Source organism: Dermacentor silvarum, chromosome 4 (genome assembly GCF_013339745.2).
Source record: "Dermacentor silvarum isolate Dsil-2018 chromosome 4, BIME_Dsil_1.4, whole genome shotgun sequence".
NCBI lineage: Eukaryota > Metazoa > Arthropoda > Arachnida > Ixodida > Ixodidae > Dermacentor > Dermacentor silvarum.
The window spans coordinates 183297018-183321669 of record NC_051157.2 but is presented as its reverse complement, the minus strand read 5'-3'; the positions used below and the strand labels follow the sequence as shown (position 1 = coordinate 183321669).

The 24652-nt window shown below is 47.5% G+C and overlaps 1 protein-coding gene across 4 annotated transcripts in view; it reads right to left on the bottom strand.

The window, feature by feature from the left end:
* LOC119450832 (heat shock protein beta-6) overlaps positions 1-24652 on the bottom strand; it is a 72729-nt gene that overhangs the window by 23960 nt on the left and 24117 nt on the right. For 2 of the 4 annotated variants that reach the window (XM_037714325.2, XM_049666269.1), the window contains exons 2-4: positions 9521-9897; positions 4960-5136; positions 1478-1674 (exon numbers count right to left, since the gene is read on the bottom strand). In XM_037714325.2, coding sequence (XP_037570253.1) covers positions 1478-1674; positions 4960-5136; positions 9521-9769 — 623 coding nt within the window. In that variant the 5' untranslated portion in view covers positions 9770-9897. The remainder of the gene's footprint in view (positions 1-1477; positions 1675-4959; positions 5137-9520; positions 9898-24652) is intronic. The other 2 variants (XM_049666268.1, XM_049666270.1) reach the window with 2 other exon arrangements.

The following is a 24652-nucleotide window of genomic DNA, read 5'->3' as shown; positions in this document are numbered from 1 at the left end:
GATACAGGCTGTTTGATTAAGGCACGACCTTCCACCAGCTCGGTAGTACTCAAGCATGGTAGTCGTGCTGATGTCAGTGCAAACCATCAGTAACAAAAGCTAGGTAACAGGTGCAACGAATGTTGACTAAAGCTGCATGCAACACACTAGTATCCAACCAGTGATCCCCAGCAGATTGCATATTGTAGCTGATGGTCAGACTAAGATGAAATGTCAACGCGTGCCGACATGCCAAGCAGCACTCACTGCAACAATGAACGACTGCAGTTGCAACACATGTGAATCTGCGTGAAGCTTGGTGGATGTGCATTTCCATTTTCTGTTCAAGCACTGGCTTGAGATAATTTATGCCCAATTCACTGGCAAACCATGCCAACTCGGTTAATTATTGACAATACGGCACTGTCCTCTCCAAACACTTCCATTGCACAATCCATGAGGAAAGCACAGCACAAATTTCATACTCCAGCATATGTCATTTCACGCCATCTTTAGCAGATCCTGTCGCTTCATGATTGAAAGCGCTTCATCTCAACACTGCACAGAGTGCGGGTATCTATAATAAATAAAAATTAATCGGAACAACAGTGCAGAGACAATGAAGAGGTGCAAGTGCGGGATGCAGCCGAAGGTGCGCAATCTGTGCAAATTACAACTTGCGCACACTACATCCTTCAGCCTTCAGAACAGGTCTGAAGTTATCAATGCAACTCCTCTCTTTGTGTAAACACACAATAGTGATAGCTAGCTAGAAATAGAACTAGATTTAGAGAAGATATAAAAGCCTCAGCAAGGCGAACATCTTATTACCTGAAGAAATGCGCAAAATTTAGTGCCAAGTCTGCATGTCCATATCTTACCCAGGTCTGTGAAGTAGCCTGTCAACATATGTGTGGAACTTTTTAACTTTTATCTAAGGCTCCCCCTTCACGTCAAATTTCTGCACACTTTTGAGAGTCATGCATACATTAAACTCTGTTGCTCACAAAGCTGATACTTTCACAAAATTTGTACTTCGAAACCTGTACAACTTTTTATGCAGTTCTGACGCACAGTTTTCTTTATTTCTCAAGGAGGAAGACACCTTTGCCTATCTCGATCAAGCATCTCTGTAGTGAAACCACGTGAAGTGATCAAGGCTGCCTACACCACTTTCTCATTCGTAATGCCGTACTTGCATACTCCAAGTACACACCAATCTGAGTGTAAAGCAAAGGCACATATTCCTTTTTTTTTCTTTTTTTTTCTAACCTTCAGACCAGAAATGTGCTGTAGGGAAGCACCAGAAACGTCCAAGTGCCAAACAACCTAGCATTGGCTGATATCACAAATGCAACAACGCTCATTGCCTCTGCACTGACTTTATGAGGCACATGTAAGCTTCAGGCAGACCAAATCCCGTGAACATGCCTCAAAGAGGAAGGAAACGAAGGGTCGGGAAGTGAGAGAGAGGGAGCGAGAGAGAGAGGCACTCTACTTCTTGTCGATGGGGATGTTGCGCTCCTTGTTGGGTGCCTCCAGGGCTGGCAGCGGGGCCTCTATTGTGAGCACACCGTCCTTGGACAGCTGTGATTTGATGTGCTCAGGGTTGGTACCCTTTGGCAAAAGGAACTCCCGGTTGTACTCCCGGTACACCGACCGGTTCTCGGACTTTTCCTCGTGCTTGGCATGCACCTGCATATGAACATCAGTACAACTGCTGTAAAGCCTCACACACATCAGCTGTAAAGCCTCAGAAGACATTACTACAACTGAAAGGTGCCGTAAAGAGAGAAATTATTTCACTTGAGTTTGTAAGTTACCCTTCTACAATACCAAAAATGCCACCCTTACCGCAAGAGGCTTGGCAAGCCAGAAATGGCACAAAAAAGGAAAGACAAGTGGCGACGCCATATTGAACTTGCCTCACCAGCTGGCCGTGATGTCATGGATTTTGACGGCGTCTGCTAGGGCCTAGTTAATTGTTTATCAGAAAAAATGAACTACGTTGTGTCCTAAAGGAGCCAAGGATTGAACATGGCAAGTTTCGGGAGCGAGTGCAGTAACGTGATCAAGCGCACACTAGGGAAGGCAGGCAACCTCTCACCCACGCACCCTATCTTGGAGGTGATTAGTCTGTGGCAGGTGCAAAGGCGTGGAGCCAAGATGGCTTGTGGCTTGGCGTGCGCTGTCTTCCCATGTGCCTAGCATTGGGGGTCACGTAATCTTAAGTTTCGGAGAGGCATTTAAGCGAGAGGCAGCATGAAGTGTTTGTTATCTGCTGCTGCCACTTTTCACCACGCCAGTGTTGTGACAGCGAGTGTTTGCGGTCATCGAGCGAGATCTGTTCATGTTTGCCTGTGTGTACACACTACCACGTTTGCTAATTTAATTAATATTTGAATTTTATTGCAGCTTATACGGCCGATTAAACTACAAACATTACTTCGTATAGTTGTCTAATACTTTGCTATCGCTATGAATGCTTCGCCTGTCGGGCGAAGCTAAGACTTTTCTTTTAGGCATCAAACTGTAGAATTCAATACCTTGTAATGCAAATGTATGTCAAATTATCGTTCAAATGTAGTTTATTTCTTTATTGTCAAATGATTAATTGATGCTTGTCAGTTCCTGTTGTAGTCTATCATGTTCAATTGTTTTACACAAACATGCTCAAATGATTCAAATGCTCAATTACTAAATTATGTGATCAATTGCTGTATTTATTCCACATCATTAGATTTGTTTTATGTAAAAGGGATAAAATATTTTTAGCATAGTACTGCATTCCTTTCTATTGTGCTGTGAAATTGTGAATTTCGTTGTTCTAGCACTCATTACCTGTTATTGTTTTGTATCTGTCTGCTCACACTTCAGTTCTTTAAAACGCTCAGGATGAGAGGTCCCATTACATTGGCTTTACTTCGGGACCTCTTTCCATATTAGTTTTTGTCTAGTGTACTTTCACCACTTACAAACAAATAAATTACATCTCTCATCAACATCTCTCTAAATAATTAAGCTACCAGCATGGTGTTGAGCCATGTGCGATCAAGATATGAAAATGTGAGGACAAGCCCCACTTGCCTAAAGTGCTAAAAAGCAGGAACAATCATCATATATGAGCTATGCTTATCAAAAACAGTGATTTTTATCATCAGTTCCAGAGAATATGATTCGGCACTTTGCACACCACTTACTTGTTACTGCTGTTACTCATACATACTCGCATACAAGCTGCACTAATGAAACTTTTAAAGAAAAGCAATTCACCCTGGTCATGTCACTTCACTTTGCACACAACATTAAGCATGCTGGATGCATCAGTGATGCAGGCCTCGACACAAGATCATCTTGTTGATGCAGTTGGCACAACCAGCACAACCAACAGCACTTTCCTTATCTACCCATAGCCTATTCCCTGTAATCAGAATTATCTGGTGCTGCAATCACATTTGATGAAGGAGAGCAAAGAGAAACACTAAATCAGTTTAGAATGACATGGTACTCTTTCAAAAGTATTCTTTCAGAGTATATTTCTGCAGAATCAGTATATCGGAAAACGAGCGATACGAGCAGCACCAACAGTCAGTAAGCTTTGTAACGCCATCTGTCATATAAAAAATAAACCTACCATAATAAGTTCACCCACCCTTGATTAGATGGCGCAATCAGCCTACACGTTTCATGTGCACAAATTATCTCGGGCACGGTCAGGGGTGCACATAGGAGCCAAACGAGTATACTCAGTTGTGTTCCAATGCTGTGGGCTAATGAGATGACAGTGGGGAGCGCTCATGATTAATGCTAACCATGTGGGCTTATTCAACACACGTTTCAGTTCTTAAAACAGACACTAAGCTGCTGAGCACATGCTACTTTTCGTTAATTTTTTTTCTTGCTAGTATTTCATACATGCATGGCCGCGATATGTGGGGCTTTATATTGAATTAAATCTTAGTTGAAGTCCAGCATTCATCCTTTGTGCTCCTTCTCCTTGTGCTCGTGTCTCTTCACCTTGCTGGAACCATTATACCTTCACTATACTCTGTTTCAGTAGTTCCGTGCAGCACTGTGGAAGCTGCAGGTTTCTTTGACCAATCACGACAGCGAACACAACTTAAAAATGCCCTTCTGCACCCTGTAGTCTGCTAGCGGAGAGCACTGCAGCACAGGCGATGCCAGTTTCTACGAAGACTGCAACTGTGCAGTGAGATCAGCTGTTGTGATAGTAGCAGTCGAAAATTCTTTCTGTATAAACTCTGACACCAAAAAGGTGTGCATCTTCAAAATTTACAGATACAGAGAAGGAGGGTTGCAGAGACAGAAGAAGCGGAGAGTTTAGAAGGAGTGCTCGGCCACTATATCGCACGGGATGATGTTACCATCTCTTGACATTTCTGGCAAGACCACTTGTCATTTAGTTATTCCGAACACAGGTTCGGAACTGTGGTACTACATCTCGCTGCACAAGAATCTGCACTCAGAGGTCACGTAGCCTTGGCTATGCTGCAAGGAACTTCTGAAACATAGTATGCCAATTTGCCCAGCAAACCACACTACTTAACTATTCAACACACACCTTGAGCACATGAGCAGTTTTAAACCGTTGAATTTTATTATAATGAAATTGAATCTGACAAAAAGCTTCGTTATATCCAATATTTTTTATGAATATTGGATATAATCAAGCTATGTTACACTGAATAGCGTTGAGGCAATTTCTTATTTACTTCGTTACATCCATTACATCCAATTTGTTATATCCGTGTTCCTTATATCGAGGTTCGGCAATATTCAGACACCATGAGAACGCACTCAGCAACAGGGCACCATAGCCACTGAGCCAGCAAAGCCGATGTTGAGATGGACTGGTGTAACCAATGTCCATTTTTTATTTATGACTCCCTGTTCAAGCTCAAGTTTTCGCGGCCTTTATTTGCGAGAAAGGCAAGGGTCGCTTCACGGCCCTGCACCCACCTGCAGCCTGTTGTCAATGGTCTTGACGACAATTTCTTCAGGTGCATACTGGGAGACATCGAAGCGCAGCTTGAGCTGCTTGGTTCCGTCCTCGGCATCCTGAATGAGCGGCGAGTTCATGCTGTCCAGCCAGGTCTTGCTGGCTGCACCCATGCCTGGCGGCAGCTGGCCTGATCCCTGCTCCCGTGGCAAGGAGCAAAATGGCAAAGTGCGGCGAAGTCAGACATTAGAACAAGCCTGTCACCTTTTGAGTGAATTACTTTATAAACCACAAGATGCCTTACTGAAGTCATGCAAACAACCTCACCTATCATTACTTTAGTTCATATGAAGAAAGAAAAGACAATGACTGGCACCATAGCCTCCTTCCTACATCAGTGCCTGCCAGATTGACCAAAAACTGTCGACTCAGAGGGTGCCGCTGATCCACATGACGTGAGACAACATACTTTAGGCAGGGTAACAACAAACCAAGACAGCGCCAAGTTATCCAACCACATATGTATTAGCAACAAGACAAATTAGTCTTTGCTCTGGAGGCAACAGTGGTTCGGAGAGGTGGTTGAAGGCAGCAAGAGACAACTGCTGAAAACCAGCTAGAAGTAGAACATCCACATTTCAACTGTCACTACTACTACGTATTTACAGTCCTCTCTTTATTTCTTCTAGGAGGGGGAGTCAGCAGGAAGCACAAAAAAAAAACAGAAGAGCACTACAGAAATTTCACACAAACAGTGCTCCCAGCCACAATTCAAACGACGGCCACTTCACATTAATGGATTTCTGCAGGATCTGGCAGGCAAAGAAGATACAGAAGTCTAAAAGTAAGCTTGTTCTTAATAGCAAGCATGACACATTTACAAGAGGCAGCTGTATGCAATCTTAATCCCTAACCATCTATGGAGCCATATGACAAGCTTCTTTTAAAACACCAGCAAGAACTAAACTTAAACCATAAAAACATAAGCAATAACTAACCTTGAACAACAAAAACTAGCCTGAGAGGAACATGAGAGGAACCCAATGTGAGCCACCTTTTCTTCTTTTGTATAGGCACTTGTAGATTTACAGCACTTCTGGTTCAGTTAAGGAAAAGCAAACTCAACCAATACTGTGCAACATCACAACAAGGAGTGCCCCGGCTGCGAATGAGCAAGCAGGAAAAGTGAGCTGGTGTCTAAAGCTTACATGCGACTGCCAAGAAAATAGAGGCATAAGTTCATGCATTTCAGAAAGCAAAGGACAGGCTCCTAATACATTTTCACAGTGGCCATATCTCTTCCAACTCAAGTGCTGTGTGAAATGTGTGAAATTGAAAAAAAAATAAACACTCGCACAGCTCTCATGCCTTTGGAATATGTGCAATAAAGCAACCAGTCAGACAAAAAAAAGTCCAGGCATATGTAGTTAGAGCTTTCAGTTGCTCTAAAATAAAGGATGTGTGTTGGAGGATTGACATGCAAACACACGTTGCAGAAGCAAATGACAGCAGGAATACAACTGCATCGTGCCGGTAAGGAACCGTAGTTTTCGTTCATGAAATGCACCGAAAGTTCAAGAAATCCAAGAACAAAGAGCAAATACACGCGAAGCATCAATTTTGCCCCTGAGTGCAGCTTCACGGCAATGCACTTGGCGCTACCGTGAAGCCACATTTAAAGGCACAGTCCGATTGCCAAAAAGCCAGATTCGAAAGCAAAATTCGCGGACGAATGCGTTTCGCATAGCTGTGAAACCGTAGCACACTTCAACTGACACAGCAGTGAAGCAGGGGATAGCTAAACACTAAAAAAGAAGACTGTCTCGATAGTTTCAATTTTCCCTGACGATTGTACCCAGGCAGATTTAATAGATAAATGCAGTTTCTTATGGCTCATTGTGTGACTTACATGCTCAGATTTTTATTATTTTTTCGATGGTTGGTTGCAGGGGTGCGGTATATGCATGCATAGTTATACATGAAAAAATACGGCATGTTAGTTAAGCCTTGGAAAGGCGTTGGTGCCGGGTTTGAACTTCGGGCCAGGACAAGCTTTGCTTGAACTTCAAACTTTCTTTTCCGAGAAACTCGTTTGGGTTTGCTTTGTAACTTCCTTTTACATTCACGTAAATGACAATTTTTCATTTTCTACTATACATCGCGTATAGACAAACACCAGCATTCATTTTTATGCAAATGCTAATTGCTTATAATGACATAAGTCATTAAGGTATACCACACAGGATATGGCACTCAAATAACTATAAAAAATCAACAGGAAATTTAGATGTAAGTGTAAACTAAAAGACAAAAAGAAAGCTTGATTTTACTCTTCCAATCCTCAACTAAATGAATTAGTAGTTCAATTAGTAGAACTCGAAGCGTGTGAGCTGCCACGAACTGTGGAGGGACAGAGACCTTTTTGATTGCCTTTAGCCCCTGCAGTGAGCTTTGTATATTGCTTACTGTAAATAAAATACTTACTTACTTACAAGGCCTCTAACTAAATATGTCTGGAATCAAACGTGCTTCTTTATGTTTGCTTTCACTGGTCTTTCTTTTCTTCCTTGTGATGGGCCTAATTTGAGAGCTATTCAGAGAGGGCTCACAGAATGTAAAGTGCAAAACATGTCTTTAGAAAATATGGCCCCGTTCTGTCAATTGTCCTGGCGCTCGTACGCAGCATGTCACTCTCACACGACGTTTGTATACATCCCAGTGTTCACAGATGGTGGTGATATATTTTTATTGGCATCCCCTTTACTTAGACTACGCCTGGGGAAAGTAATAAAGAAAGCAAAAATGGGGCAGCAGCAAATAGACACATAGCCTGCTTGGTCTAATCAGATTTTACTACATCTATTGCAATCTCGCATTTTTTGCCTGTGTCTCCATCTTTTCGTTCTTTGTGAAAACCTCTATCTCTATATTGTATAGTTAACTATGCCTGTAATGACTAGTTACACCAATTTTCACCAATACATAAGAGGAAGCTTCAGCTCGGGTCCAACTCCGATTCTGCCTATTCAAATACACGTAAAACGCAGAAACGCTTTTCGGAGATAACCATTGGGCCAATTTTAATGAAATTTGTTGCATCTGAGAGAGAAAGGTAAACTTTAATGACTGTTGGAAACAGAACTTCGATTTAAGGTGTGAATTTTAAGAGCAATTTTTAAAAATTGGTAAGGGTGGAAAATACAGAAGCATGAAGTTTGAAAATTCGTCTCTCTGCACCAAGAACAGATATCACCGTTCTGTAAACTGCATGCATTGGAGCATTGAAAGCGGAAAAATTTGACGCATACATTTATATCTTACGTGAATTTGTTACATTGTTAACAAGTGTTTTGCAAACGTCCTACTCGCACACTAGTGGTCTAGTTGACAGACATGCATACCACATCAATTCAGTCAGCTTTACGTGTACTATTAAGCCCAGACCACACATACACTTGCAAACGCGCGCAAGCTCGCGTCCGCGCGCCCACGCATGCGCAGACGGTGCGGCACGGCTCGTACGCGTCGAAACGCGGCACGATCTCAATGATCAGCTCCTCTCAGTTATCGCGCGCCTGGGCTGCCTCGCGTCAGCGCGCCTGGCTACGCAGCGACGACGCGGTACATTCAACTCTCAGTTAAGCAGATTTATACCATGCAAGGAAGTGCTTCTTCTTCACTCTTTGTGCTTATCTAACAGCTCTAAAAATATAACAATTACGTTTATAGATATAGAAGCATTCTGAAAAACTGTCAACAACGAAATACGAAGTGGCCTCTGCCAAGGCGTCAACGAGTGAGGCCAGTGGCCGCGCGCTGTCGCGCGTATTTGTGGATGCAAACCGCCATTCCTCGCTAGGCGCGGCAGGCGCAGGGCGCGTAGACGCGGCCTTACGCACGTCCGCAAGCGTACGTGTGGTCTGGGCTTTAGATGCAATTCACAGAATTGTCATACGGTTTTTCATTGCTGAGTTACATAATTGTAAACATGATAGTTCAAAAATTCGAAAATTCGCTTCCAACAGCCACTAGATTTTAACTTTATTCTTTTAAGTGCAACAAGCCTGAAAAACTATTTCTCCTTTCCCCTGTATTTAGATAGGAGCCCCCGAGCTAAAGCTTCCTCTTAAACCTCTCTTGCTTATCTCAAATACTGACCAGTTATTACTTTCATTCACTTTGAATCCAAGAGCTTCTTGGAAGTGTACATTGCCTACGGTCCTTCCTGGGTCAATAACTTGGCATTCCATTACAATAGTCCAGAATCATTTCCGGATTTTTACTGCCGCAGACAAACGCCTCATCCTGTTGCAAATATTTGCTCTGGTATGTTTTTATCCTCAGGCAGCCAGCTTGGGCTTCAAACAGCAACGAACTACCCTGTGCATTATTGTTCAGATCTTCCCTCCATCATACAGCTGCAGTATACTGCAGCACCACCTTTACTCCCTTCGGAGAAACTCGCGAGAGTCTCTGAGCCCACTCGCACTCTTCCCTTCGCGCTAGTTTTCAGGCAGATGTGCAGATCGAGTGGAAGGAAAAGAGAGAAAGAAAGCGGCATGCCACAAGCCATGCACTCACAGCGGGCTGCATAGCACCGGGGGCACCACCTGGGACGGGCCCGGCCGCCATGCCTGCACCCACCTGGAGCGGCGCAGAGCTCTTGGAGAAGAAGTCGCGCTCGTGGTCCATGAGCTGGGAGCGGAAGCGCGACATCTCCTCCTCCATCTTGCGCATCTCGGCCTCGAAACGCTCCCGGATCGAGCTGAACTCATTGTCCAGGATGCTGAGGTCGGACTTCTGGATGGGCACGCGGCGTTCGGGGGCCATCGTTCGGAGGTGTGTGTGTTCCGCGTTCGGCAGCTGGGGCGGCGGCGGAGGTCACTGCTTTTTGGTGGCGGCGGTGGCGGGATAGGCGGTCCTGGGCGGGCTTGCTTACACTTCACTCGCTACACCTCCTGTGAGCAAGAAAATATAAGCGAGCAATCAGTGAGTAGGTTCCACACAATGGAAGCTCTTATTCACAAATACTATACCTTAAAAAAAAGGCTTCTCAATAACTCTAACTACTCATAGGTATCAGCCCGCTTGGGTTAAGCCTGGCCTGAAATCTCATCCAAGGGCATATGATGTTGTTATGTTTGCGTATAGCGCGCAGGAGTTGGTGGGAGGGGGCGGGGGAGTGCTAAAGTCATTATTTCGGGCACTGTATAGTTTTTAATAAATGTTCGACAAAACTATATGATGTGGTAATGCTTTTTATAACAGCCAGCTGTGAATATAATGGACAAAGAAATTACTAAGTGTTTATAGTTGTCCACATTTCGTAACAGCAGCAGTAACCTTACAAAGTAAGCTATATATAACTGGCTAGAATTTCGTTCTTTTTTTCTTTTGTTCTGAAACTATTCCTTTTATTACTTCTCAAATTCTTTTGCTAACTTTTTTCCCTGAATTTCCTCACTAAAATTCACTAAAAGCCCTATACAAGAGCCGATGTTTCCATAACACAAATTAAGTTAATCTACAGACCCAAATTAGAACCAAACATTTGGTATATATACATTAACTTAGCATTTTGAACGTACACTGCACAATGGTAAATCATAACACACATTATACTACATGAATTATAGCTGCTTCATCAGCTACGTTACAGTGCCAATAAATGGACGCGATTATTGCCTATTTTAATTACTCATACAATTCATCCATGTAAGTGAATTTCCATAGTTACTATAAACGTGGACATGCATAGTTCTATATAATTAATATCAATGAGCACATCGCGCGGGCCGCAAGCAAATGTGGTGCAGTAACCAGAGCAAATATGGTGACTCGAAAACAGCGTTGCAGGACCCCTTTAAGCCCTTCTGAACTAAGCATGTCCCTGGTATGGTTTAAATTGTGTTCGCATCAGGGAATTTCGCGCCTTTCAAAATTTTATCGCATTTTAATGACACGGTTAATCTTAACAGCCATCCCCGTAGGACTGATCTTGACTCACAAGAAACGATATGTACGCAATGTGACACACAATGAGAAATTAAACACTGATGCATTAGCTACCCTAAAATCAAGTGGCAACCAGCTGAACACGGTTTATAACGTACAAAAATACTTCAAGGAATGAATGCGCATGCTTTAAAAAAAGAGAAAAAGAAGAAAAAGAAAATGAGAACGATTTCATTATTAACACCTTCACAGAATGTTCGCTTCTTTTTCACTTTCGTTCAAATGGCTTGCGTCGTTACTTTGGCAACGTGATTTTCATACCCATAAACGCACGTTAATTTATACGCCGCTCAGTTTCCAAATACAGGGTTTATCATAAATGCGCGGGGAGCCCGATCGGGCTGCGAGCGCGTCGAGAGATGCAGGGTACGTCCCGAAATCGTCCCTACACACGCAAGCCATAAATCGCGTTTCGAAAGCAGCCCGTTTATGTAGCGGGGGGACACTAACAGGTGGCGCGACCGCGTGGCGTGGGCGCGGCAGTGGCAGATTCGCGGGACAGAGTAAGCGAAACGGCGGGCTATGCTTATTACACGGTGACTCACCCACCCCGCGAATGCAGCGCATTCGGGCGAGCCTGCGAACGCAGACGTTAAAACAAGAACAGCAAAGAGTAACGAAGGAAAGTGACGATCGGCACAGACGTACGGCGAGCAGCAACAGAGCCTGCGCGCCAGCGGTAATCCAGCCCCGCTCGTCCAAGGGCCGCACGCCACTCTCTCGTAAGCACATAGACGCGCGATCGAAACAGCGGCCTTGGCGAGATAAGCGCGGTAGACATTATGGCGCACACGAGGAGGGAGAGAGAGCGGGGACAACCCCGCGCACAGGCTTCGAAGTGGCGCTGGAGAGCCTCTTCCTGCGCTCCGTGCTTTCTTTATTTGGCGACACGGCAGACGGGCGTTGCGTCAGAGCGACGTCGGGGCGTCGGGGACCGGCGGTGTCGCAAAATGCCCGTACCGCGCGACCGACCGCTGCTGCGCAGTGCCCACTTATCGCAGGGACTTCCCTCTCCCTTTCAATTTATATCAGCTGCTACCAATTTATATCAACTGCTATCAGTTTATATCAGCTGATATGAATTTATAGTCACGCTGGTGCGTGCACACCAGCTTGAATTCGCAAGGACGACACTACCTTGTTATACTTCAGGTTGCAAGGGAGATCGAAATGCAGTGTTTGCTCGATATCTAACGCGAGTTCCATCTTGTGTTTGTCTACATGGTGGCTATATCCATCATAGTGTAACACAGGGACACAGGTTGGGACCGCAAGCCTCCGTGGCGTGGGCCGTACTGCCTTTTGGTGCCCCCTGCACGCGTGCCTGGGACAAACCCACATAAATGCGAATAACTTCCCAGGGATGAACCGGATACAGAGGCTCCTTCTATAACTAGCGATGAAGTTAAAAGGGCCTTGAAAGACACGACCAGGGGAAAAGCTGCTGGACCAGATGGAATAACAGTAGATTTATTCAAAGATGGAGGAGATATCATGCTTGAAAAGCTTGCGGCCCTTTATACGCAATGCCTCACAACTTCAAGTGTACCAGAGAGCTGGAAGAACGCCAACATTATAGTAATCCATAAGAAGGGAGACGTTAAAGAATTGAAGAATTATATACCCATTAGCTTGCTTTCAGTATTGTATAAAATATTCACCAAGATAACTTCCAATAGAATCAGGGCAACACTTGACTTCAGCCAACAAAGAGAACAGGCTGGCTTCAGGAAGGGATATTCTACGATGGATCATATCCACGTCATCAATCAGGTAATCGAGAAATCTGCGGAGTACAATCAACCTCTCTATATGGCTTTCATAGATTATGAAAAGGCATTTGATTCAGTAAGATACCAGCAGTCATAGAGGCATTGCGTAATCAAGGAGTACAGGAGGCATACGTGAATATCTTAGCAAATATCTACAAGGATTCCACAGCTACCTTGGTTCTCCGCAAGAAAAGTAGAAAGTTACCTATCAAGAAAGGGGTCAGGCAAGGAGACGCAATCTCTCCAATGCATGCTTAGAAGAAGTATTCAAGCTCTTATACTGGGAAGGCTTAGGAGTGAGGATCAACGGCGAATATCTCAGCAACCTTCGGTTTGCAGATGACATTGTCCTATTCAGCAACAATGGAGACGAATTGCAACAAATGATTGAGGACCTTAATCGAGAAAGTTTAAGAATTGGGTTGAAGATGGATATGCAGAAGACAAAGATAATGTTCAATAGCCTGGCAAGGGAGCAAGAATTCAGGATCGCCAGTCAGCCTCTAGAGTCTGTAAAGGAGTACGTTTATCTAGATCAATTACTCACAGGGGACCCTGATCCCGAGAAAGATATTTACAGAAGAATAAAATTGGGTTGGAGTGCATATGGTAGGCATTGCCAAATCCTGACTGGGAGCTTACCACTGTCGTTGAAAAGAAAAGTGTACAATAATTGCATTCTACCGGTGTTAACATATGGGGCAGAAACTTGGAGGTCAACAAAGAAGCTCGAGAACAAGTTAAGGACCACACAAGGAGCGATGGAACGAAAAATCTTAGGAGTAACGTTAAGAGACAGGAAGAGAGCGGTGTGGATCAGAGAACAAACGGGGATAGCCGATGTGCTAGTTGACATTAAGCGGAAGAAATGGAGCTGGGCAGGTCATGTAATGCGTAGGATGGATAACCGGTGGACCATTAGGGTTACACAATGGATACTAAGAGAAGGGAAGCGCAGTCGAGGACGGCAGAAAACCAGGTGGGATGATGAAGTTAGGAAATTCGCAGGCGCAAGTTGGAATACGCTAGCGCAAGACTGGGGTAATTGGAGATCGCAGGGAGAGGCCTTCGTCCTGCCGTGGACATAAATATAGGTTGATGATGATGATGATTCTTCCCACGCGGTACTGGGCTTCTGAGTGCGGGGTGCTCCACCGCCCAGTACGCGAGTTGTGCGGGAAAGACTATCATTGGGACAACCCATGGACCGGGCGACGACGGCGCAAAGCACTATACGATCCAGGCAGGGGCTCCACAAGTGCATTTCGGGTGCGTGGGGGGTGGAGCCGGGGCTCATTTTACCTTCACAAACGTCCTGGTGTTATTGGGAAACCAATGCTTCGTTTACTTATTAGACAGGGGTCGGCCCTGGAGGACAGCGATGGAGCGAGAGAGAGAACGCCCCTGCTACGATCCTCTTTCGAAGAGAGCTTCAGGGGGTTTCAGGACGCGACCGCCCCGCTCGTGGCCCGGATCAATCCGCTAGCGCGACACGCCTTCGTGCGCATTCGTGTCGAGGTCTGCGCCCCTGAGCGCGCTCTCGGTCGTGCATCGCGTACTTGTTAGGTTCGGCGAATCGCTACTCACCGCATTGAGTCCCCACTTCGGTAACTGAGGCTGTGTACAACTGCTGAGAGAAATCACGGTTGACGCCGCGTTTAGTTCCCCGGATTCGAATGCCACCACGCGTTATACTATATCATGGGGCAACGGAACACAAAAGCGCCGTGTACTGCGCAGTTTTGACTCCCGTTGAAGAACGGTACTCCGGCGGTCGATTACGGAGCTCTCCGATATACGTTCGCCCTCAAAGCCCGGATGTATCTACATTTATCCATAAGCATGTATGCATCTCAAAGCCCAAGTGTATCTATAAACACCGCGTCGTCGATCAACAGTTGCCGCACGTGGGTCAGAAAAGAGTGCCAACGAACCTGACGCGCGAAAGGTATCACACAAAGCACCGCAGCAGGGAATCGAGACAACCTGTAACTTACTGGGGCATAAGGTTCCACCCTTTATCATTGCCTCGGCTCGAATACTGCACACAACTGGTACGACCGCGTCACCAAACAAGGCCGTTCACTGGGTTCCTAGGTTGTGCTGCGGGCCGCGCTCGTCCAACAGACATTAATACATCGGGAGAGAGAGAGCCTTGCGTACGCAGTCCGTCAGAAAGCCCGGGGCGTACATTTTCAGACCTTTCGGCAATACGCGCGGTGCGGAAGGTGACGAAGATGCTACTTTCTTGGCACCCCTATTTCGATATAGGTTCGGCTCACTAGCGCAACCCTTGGAAGTTATCTTTCTCCATGATGGTAAGCAGCGCAAGAACTTACAGGAACGCATAGCGAAGAAACAAGCGCTGCAAACCCTTCTCATCAAGGCCCTTTTACACAGCTGCCTCCTTTCGAGGCAGGACTGGATGGCACGCAGGTGCCCTCAATGTTCTCGCGATTGGCTGACCACACGCGTGCAGAAGCACGTAGCAGCGTCCGATTAAAGATGGAAACGCGGACCCGGGTGCCGCAGCTGGGCCGTAAGCGCAACGGCAACCACCGCGAGGGGGAAAGCGAAAGCTCCACCCTCCCGAAGCATCGCTGAGAGGTCACGGGCCAGAAGCGCCGGTTCAGACGACCCGCGTTTTTTTTTTTTTTTTTTTTTTCGTTTTTTTTTTTAAAGCAAACTGAGTGCCTTTCCGCAGCGCAACACAAAGCCTACCACAAATCCCAGAGAACATGCGAGGGACAGCAAAGCGCAAGCAGACCAAACGAGCAACACGAGACGCAGACACGGAGCGATTAGAAGATACCCGCCGATCGAAGAAGCCGGGAGTGGAGACACAAACGAAACAACCCCCCTTTTCGGTTATATAGCCAACGGCACACATGCCGCGATACCACCGCTTCCAAATTGAATTGGCCGCCACGCAGGATTCTTCTCGCGCATTCCCTCGTCGCGTCGGGCCTCGGTGGCTTCTTCAGCGCTGCGCGCACAATCGCGCCTCACGCCCACCCACGCCGTCGCGGTCCGCTGCGCGACGACGAGCACGGCACGCCACAAGACCAGAAGCGCTCGCACCCCGGGGCGTCGTCGTCGTCTCTGCTTTGGCTGCGCGCCGACTGCCGTCTCTGTCTCCCCACAGCGGGGCAGCCCTGCTTACTCTCAACGGATGCGCAACGCACTCAGGCGACGGGGCCGAACCATAGAGACCACGGGAGCGCCTCGCACGAAGAGTTTTTTTATCGCGAGTAAATTCGCGAACACGATTAGTGAAGTACCGCATGCAGCGAGTCGTCGAACTACGTCACAGTGTAGGTGCCAATCACTACACTGTCAACCTTGCGCCGTACTCATTTCATACACGCGTAGGAATACTGCGTCGCGCTGCAGCCCCTGGATACAAAAGCAGCCTTAGTGAACGCACCTTACTCGACAAATCTCAACGCCTACAACTCTTCCTCACTGCTGGTGGCTTTTATGTCGCCTGTCGGGTGTGCACTGTGCCGCACAGGCCGGATCCAAGCGAACCCCACTACCAATGAAAACAAGTACAGGCACTTGTCCTAGCCCATGACTTGCAGGACTGGGTCTTGGTCACGGAGTAAGATAAGACAGGAGCGCCGACTCTGCTCGTCTGGAAGGGACACATTCTGAAACGCCGGCTCGTGCTTCACGGCGTGTTCGCCAGACGGCGCTACGAATGAAGAAAAACTCTGCAGCGGAGAGGAGCAAAGGCGCGGGGACTCTCTCGCGGCACCTGCTTGTCAGCTGTTCCGCGCACGCCCTGACGACTGTAGCGCGCATAGCTCTTGCGGTTCACGGAGTGACGTTACCAGGAGAAACAAGTCATGTATCACTTTATTTAATTTATTTTATACAGGCCAAATCCAGGGCATTTGTCAGGTTGCCTACATGGAACTTTACAAGGCACAGGAACAGAAAATAAGCAAATTACGGAAACTAAGACGGAAAGAAAAACTATAGCAAATGGTAAGGCGATATAACGGCAGTTCGGGCGGTCTCAAGCAATGACAGACGACAACGAAAAGAAGTTTTTATGCAAAAGCTGACGTTTATCACACTTTTTTATCTGAGCACGCATCAAGTGCTAAGATGCTTCGTTTGCTTCTTTGTTTCTCGCGGTGCTTTTCGTGTCGCCCGGTTCTCTTGCGAGCAGAATCGCCACATTCTCATTAAACATAATAATTGGGAATTCCAGCCAGTGTTTCCTGCTTATTATTTCACAAGAGAAGCTCTGATTATGTGTCTGCATAACTGGGGGAATCATCTCGAAGGCAAGACAGAATTTACAGGGTAGCCAGCCGGTATTTACACTGGTTAACCTCCTTGTCTTTCTTTCCCTTTCTCTCCCTCTAAATTACGGCATGTCTCTGGACAAGGAAAGGCACCTGCACTGTGTGTAGTTGTAGACAAATTTAAATTGAGCTCCTCTCGTACTTCCGCATTGGGGTCTTCTGGTTCCTTCTGGCATTCAGCATCATTGAGCTACGTCAGGCTTCCCTAAACAAATTGAAGGAACGGCTCCGCTTCGAAGTCGAGGCACTTTCTTTACATCTAGTAGGGCATCGCCTTTGTCTTTGCTGAAGTAACTCTCAAGAATAAGCTGCTTCTCGAAGTGTCGCGCACATATTTTGTCCATTGCTTTAAGCGCTCGCTTATTTCAGGAATTTTTTGACGCCACTGGTGCAGTAGAAGATCAGATGGCGAAGCGAAGAGCGAAAACTTTTCGCGTCCTTTGCCATAACCAGATTTACAGCCAGGAACAAAACACTGTTCTGTTGCTCAGTCTCTTCACGCACAAGTATCAAGATACCTATAGTTCCGTCAGGCATGAATAAACATACTGCAGAGATGGTAAACAAAGCGAGGAAGACGAAAATTTCGCACCTTCGCTTCCGCGCAGACGTAGAGGAGTGAAAAACAAGTACTTCTGCTGTGTCTTTTTGTACAGCATCATTTATCATCTGTTTCCTCTAAAGAAATCTAAAGATGTTTCGTATGCGTGCATAAAAGCGCTACGGTGTGTTTATTTGCGCTTTTATTATTTGTGCGCATATATTTTTTGTGTTTGATTGCTGTCAAATTGAAACGGCCGAGGGTCCACGTTTGTAGCAGACGACACGCTCTGCAGGTGCCGCGCTGCCCGTTCTGTGCCGCCGTCGCCGCCGGTCTCCGCCACTCAGCGCATGCGCACATGCACGGAGGAAGGAAAATACATTCCTCACCGAAGCGGCCGAATTGCTATAAGGACGGAATTCGAAAACGCTCGTATAGGTACTGTTTCGTTCCGTGACGTTTAACGTATACAGACAAGCAACGCCGCTATGGCCACGCCACTATAGACGAAGAAACGAACTCAAAACGAACGCGCTTCTTCCTCGAGTAGCAGCCGCGCCGAATTAGGTCTGCGCGCCGCCAGCAGCTTCGACTGCTTCGAGCACGGTCGACAGCTGCGAAATTCGGAAGATGGCGCGCCAACTTCGACTGCACAAAAGCTTCTCTTCCTTTTTTTTTTTTTTCTTTTTTTTTAACGAATTCGAGGGGCCGGTCGGTCACAGCAAAGCCTCATTTGCAGAGATGGATGGAAGGGTCGAAAAGGAACGCGCTAGCAGCAGCTGCCGCCAGGCGCATCCACATTCCTTTCGGCAGGGCAGATCCGCCCGACCGAGACGTTGCGGAACCACACTGCCTCCCATATGGTCACTGCCGGCCGCCGCACGCAAACAAATTCGCGCAAGCGTTGCACTCGCCGTTTCGAGGGCGCTTCCATCCACAAACGACAACTCGGGGTGCAAAAGTGGCCACGTCGCAAGCATCGACACAGGAATCACGCCTCCTCGCCAGATATTCGATCCACGTCGCAGATGTCCCGTCGTGTGTATTTGTGTTCGCGTCAAAGCAGATTCCAGGCTTCTGACGGCCCGCGGCCGCCATGTGTTCACCGTTCGTCTATCGGTGCTTTCCTTCGGGTCACGCACGCTGCTGCCACTATTCCTTTATCTCGTTCCCCCCCGCCCTTGCGCGCAGAGCCAAATCTCAGTGCGCCTTTGTGGCATTTCCAGCGCTTGGGGTTCCGGGGAAATAAAACACCAAAAACACAGCAAATGCGACAGTACAGGAAGTCCAACTATAGTGTAAATTAGCCCATATTTCTGCACTAACTATACTGCTTTTTCTGGTACAGTAGGCCGTTTCTCGCTGTTTCACCCTTTGTTCCAAATTAGCCCGGCTTTCTGCATTAAATATTTAGCGCGCGTCAAAGTTCAAGCTGGAACGCCCATTACAGCCGAGCCAGGTCAAAGGCCTACCACAATGATGGACTGTTGGGCGAGTTAGTTCGAACTGATATTTAAAAATGATGGAGAAGAAATGGTAATGGACAAGAAAGCGTCGCTCACGTCCCTTTCGCCGTGCTGTCCTCTTTATCTGGTTGTTTTAGATACGGATCAAAAGAATAGACTAACAGTACACTAATTTCGGCCGGTCGCTACAAAACTTGGGCGAAGAAACAGTGCTCTTGAACGGGACCATGAGAGGTCAGACTCGTTGTACAGACGTATACGAGATGGTCCACTGATCACTGGTTAGCCCTTCGGGCCTATAATCAGGCGTGACTCGATGGTTACTATATAGCCAACCAAAATATCGAGAATCTATAGTCTCTGTAAGACGAAGTCGCCAATGTCGCCGCCCCTTTTGCACCGTGAAGGAGCGTTTTACATCCTGCAGCTGCTTCGCGTGGCGGGACGCGCGCACGCTGCCGCAGCACGACACGGACGTCGTCCAAGACAAACACCGGCAGAAAGCACTCGCCGCTAGACACACACAGCACGCGCCGTATATACGCTGCCATAGTGTTTACCTTTCAGTTATAGGAATTGGGAAACACTGCACTCCTGGGACGCGCGACGTTCCGAAAACACACTCGCGTTTTCAGATTCAAGCGTTGGCGACGCTTGAAGAACAACAGCTGAGCGCTGTAGGCTCGCGGGAACGCGAGGGCACCGACCAAAATCTACACGTCAGCGTCGTGTGCCATGCGAACAGCAACCTTTACACAAGGGTTCGTCCGTGTTTGACGGGTACGAAAAGTCCACACCGAGACTGCAGCCGAGCTTGAGCAAACCGAAGGATCGACGCTGTCGGGAGACGACGCGATGACGTGCAGCGGCTCTCCGCCAGGTGGCTACCTCTCGAAGCGGCGGTCGTACAATCCCCCAAAATCTATATAACGCGTGTATCGAGTTTCATGCAGCAGTTTACCATACCCAAATCACTAAACGAAAAGGAAAGCCACGTATAACATGGAATGCATGTCCCTATATAACAGTCAAGTGCACACAGTCTCGCGGCAACACGGAGTTCCGCCAACGCAAGCACCTTCCACATAACCGCAAGTGCGCATGCGTGCGTGCATTTGTCGAGGACATGCCGAACAATCCCTCCCATAGCTAGGCGTCGGTCGACGAATAAGTGCCGCCCACAAAACGGACAGTGTAGTACGCGAAGTGTGGGCGCTGTTTCGTGGACAAGCTCAGTGCGATAGAGGCACGTCGGGCAACAAGATCAAAAGAAGGTTGTCAGATAGTTGAGACAGAGCTCAAAACAGAGCTCAAAACCGGGAGCAATGTGCAGCTATACATCCGGTTTCCTCGCGCGAGCCGACGAGCCCACACGACCGTCCTGGAGTGGCTTGCACGAACATAATAACATAATAAGGAATTTAAGAACGCGTTCTTAAATTCGCTGTTATTTTTCTTGTGTTCGTGCGAGCCGCCGCTGGTGTCCACAGTCGGGCAGAGATGACAGCCTCTCCCACAGCCACGAGCGCTGGAGCTTTTGTCGAGGACATGCCGAACAATCCCTCCCATAGCTAGGCGTCGGTCGACGAATAAGTGCCGCCCACAAAACGGACAGTGTAGTACGCGAAGTGTGGGCGCTGTTTCGTGGACAAGCTCAGTGCGATAGAGGCACGTCGGGCAACAAGATCAAAAGAAGGTTGTCAGATAGTTGAGACAGGCCACACAATCGTTCCCACCTTCGAGGACCACGTCATCCCAAATGAAGGTGCACCGTCGCTACCCATATCTCGAGCACAATGTGTCTCGTGTTGGAATTCTATACCGTCCGCATTGCATTTCCTATCAGCTGCCAGTCGGCCATGCCGCGCAACGCTGATGAAGAAGCCACGACAGTTAATCTTCTAAGTAGTTCTTTCAATCAGAAGAAAGTCACCATGCCGTATACACTACAGTCGGACACAACTTAAGTCTGCAGTGAAGCCCCGCCCACTCCCTCGTAACCGCCAGCCACTGTTCCTCCACGAGGCTGCAAATATTTCGTACTTCAAGCTTTCCCCGTCACCTATATAAGGCGGTAACCGTAAAAAAAAAAATTATAAGCGCGTAATTTTATACGCTTTCACTCGTCTATTATATAGTGGAACGTGCAAGTACGACAAGCACAGTCGTATCAAGCACGACGCCCATTTCGTTTGCTTCTGCGATTGGCTGGCGGAGTAACCCAACTCGGCGCGGTCCTTGCTGTTTCTTTTAAGTTGCATCCCACCATACGAAAGCAGTAGCTCGGTCGAGCCGAGGCAGGCGGGGCCAACGACCTTTCACAACACCTCGGACACGGCGGGTACGGTACGCGCATGCGGGCGCAAGCACGGCACGCACATCCGCTTCGCATCCGCTCCCGCGTGCAGACGAGACAGGTATGCAAATAAACAAATCCGACACCCGCCGCGCCTCTTGGAACTCGATGACGGACGGGCCACACTGACGACTGCCGCCGCGAACAGGGCGAGCACGCACGCCAGGAATGTGCCGCACAGCAGCTACCGCCGGGCGCGTTATTTTCTCGCTTTTGTTTTCGCCCGAGTGTCTCGGGTCGAACGCGATCGTGGTGAATTTCTGTGCAGCGCTCACAGTTAAGAGGAAGAAGAAAATAGACGCTGAACCTGTCCTGCGTGCATTTTCTTCTTCGTCCGAATTGTGAGCGCTGCACAGAAATTCACCACGATCGCTTACCAACTCGCTCGGTTTTCTATCGAACGCCTCCACGACGGTTCAACGCTGGAACGTATACACGAGGGTACGAGGGGGGCTGCAGACTCGCCCACTCGATACACTGGAGAGCTTTTTTTGAAAGACTCTCTATAGTGTATCGACTCAACCGAGTCCGAACGTCCCCTAACTTTGGGTAGCCTACCCTAAGGAAGTTTAACAAAAAAAAAAAAAAAAAAAAACAAGATAACACGCTTACCTGCCATTCTTTAACCATGCCCAAAGTGAGGCGACGCTATCGGCCAGAACGCAAAATGAGTGCAAAGAAGTTTCGGGTTTTTGTGTATAGGTAAAACTCATTTTCAGTTCACTCCCTAGCCCTCACCAAGATCACGATGACACTATAGAACGAAAACCAGTCTCGAGATCACATCTACTTCTTCCACGGTGACAGCTACGTTTTCTCGAGGTCTACGGCGAGCGTTGCTTTTGTGAACGTTTGCTAGGCACAAGGAGAACGCACCGCGACGGAAAACGGGCCAATGAAACGCGACTGCGAATTTCGAACGAGAGCGCAAGCCTTCGTTGACGAAACGCATTAAAACAGCGCATGGATTCATAGCAGTTGATCGATACCGCAACAAAGAGGCGAGCTTTCGCGTTCGCAGCTTCCACAGTATAGTGTGGTCTTCGACAGTCGGGATCACCAAGACTGGCCCAAGGGACCATTAGAACGTGTACGAGAAGACATGCTCCGCCTGAGTTGAGCATGGCTATTTCCAGCCACGGGGGGAAATGCTCACTGCAAAGATGTTGTTGCAACGTTTACAAAACACTTGATGAGGTATATGGCAACCCAAAGGCTGCACTGCAAACAAACGCTGCAGTATAAAGTGTTCCAGAGAATGTTTGACCGCGAGTTCCTTAACGCCTCTTAAATGCCCAAGCATGTTAACCTTCTCGCGCATTCCGTCTCCGTCGGAACGCAGTGGAACGCGCGCCCTCCTGAACAGCAGAAAGATAACATTGTAGTTAACGCGCCCGGGGGGCGGCATTGAATATAGCTGCCGCAAGAACAGAGAACAGCGCAGGACAGTTTTAGACTGTCGAGCCAGGCTCGAGCAGCGAGCAGGTGCCGAGAAGGGGGCGGCGCGGATGTGTCGCAAGGGGAATGACACGTTAACCCGAGCAGCGCTTGCAAGGTCACAGGCACGCGTTCTTGGCGCAACTTGGATTCTTTTTGTTTTTGTTTGTTTTTTGATCTCGCTTTCTCTCACGGGGCACACAGCTTGAATACTCCAACATCACCGGCAACCGGAATGAGCAGCCCGTCAGCGCTAACGGTCACGCTCTCATTCTTCTTCGCACTAAGCCATACATACATACGATCGCACTGTACAGGAAGCGGGAGTCTCAACACGCCGCATTTTCGTTCTCAGCGCCGCTGCTGGTGTGCGTGAATATGCTCGAACAACGACGGGGTCGCAGAAAAAGAATTTGCGGTTACACGGCGACTTGCTTTGGCATTCTGACAGCGTTAAACTTAACGCTTGCCGACGGTTTGTTTCCACCCACATTTCTCCACAAAGATTCCACTATATTTAGTCCCCATTGTCCAATAAAACGGTGGATGTCGTTTTTATTTTCTAATTCAGTCAGACCTTGCAGTATCCGACAAACAACAGATGTATCCAAAACTCGCCCATCTCTCTGAAGAAGTTCGCAACATCGAATACGACGTTTTCATTTTTTTTTCTCCTTATTTTCATCCCGAAGCGAATATGCCGAATGTTTTAGTGAATGACGCCAAAAAAAAAAAAAGGAACTCCATCATCATCATCATATTTGTGTGCACTTCAGGACAAAATCGCCTCTCCCAGAGATTTCCAGTTTACCCTTATCTACAATAACGGCCACGTCTCCGAGTACTTTGCTGAAGATGACGTCTATGCGCGTAAGCATGGTGCTGCTACGTCAGTACACGGCACAGATGCCAGTGGCGGCCTCATACAGCAATGTCAAGGAGTTTTGTCCGTGGTTAGACGTATATTGCTCGGCATTCTGACCTACAACGAGCGCCAGTGAGCGCATCTTTCTTCCTCATAATCAAACAGCTCGCGACATATAGTACCATACAGTATGAATATAGCCCGACTATTAGCTGTTCCTAAAGCACACGAACGTATTAACAATATAAGACATCGCGTAACAATATAAGACATCACAATATCCAACGGTTTCGTCACAGACGTGTAATACCTAAGCCTGCTGCAAGACCACGGGTATTACTTTTCAACTCGGCAAAACCAAACTGGCGGTAAGCGCTAACTTCTTTTTAAGGCAGTCGAAATATAGACGCAACTAGGTCACCGTATACAAGAGAGCCGGAATAGAAATTTCCTGACACACCAGACACGCAAAGTCCCGCGAGGCCCGGCCGCTGCTAGCTAACACGGCTACCACACACTTATTGTAGGCACAACTGCGAGCTCAAGCCGCACCTGGAATGAGAAAAGCCGCAGTTGAAAACCATGTATGAATAGACCTTTTTCCAATTCAGCTATGCGCATGCGCGTACCCTCGCCCCAGCTGCATTTCACGCCGCGCCGCCATTATCGCAGGGCAGGTGTGCGAAGTGAGGACGTGAACCCTTGCATGATCCGCGGCAATTTCCTGAGCTTGAGGGGCTGAACAATGATTTTTCTCGTGTTCTGGGCGAGGATATTGGTTAAAGGAAACACTTTGCAGTTAGTGGGAAAGACTGCAAGCACTTTTGTCGACGAAAACGACTCCGTGAACTCGAGCGATAGGTGCAGCGTTTGCGACGAATCTCATGCCGGGCACTTGCTGTACTGTCGATTGCACAAACCGGCGTGGAATGGTGACTGGAG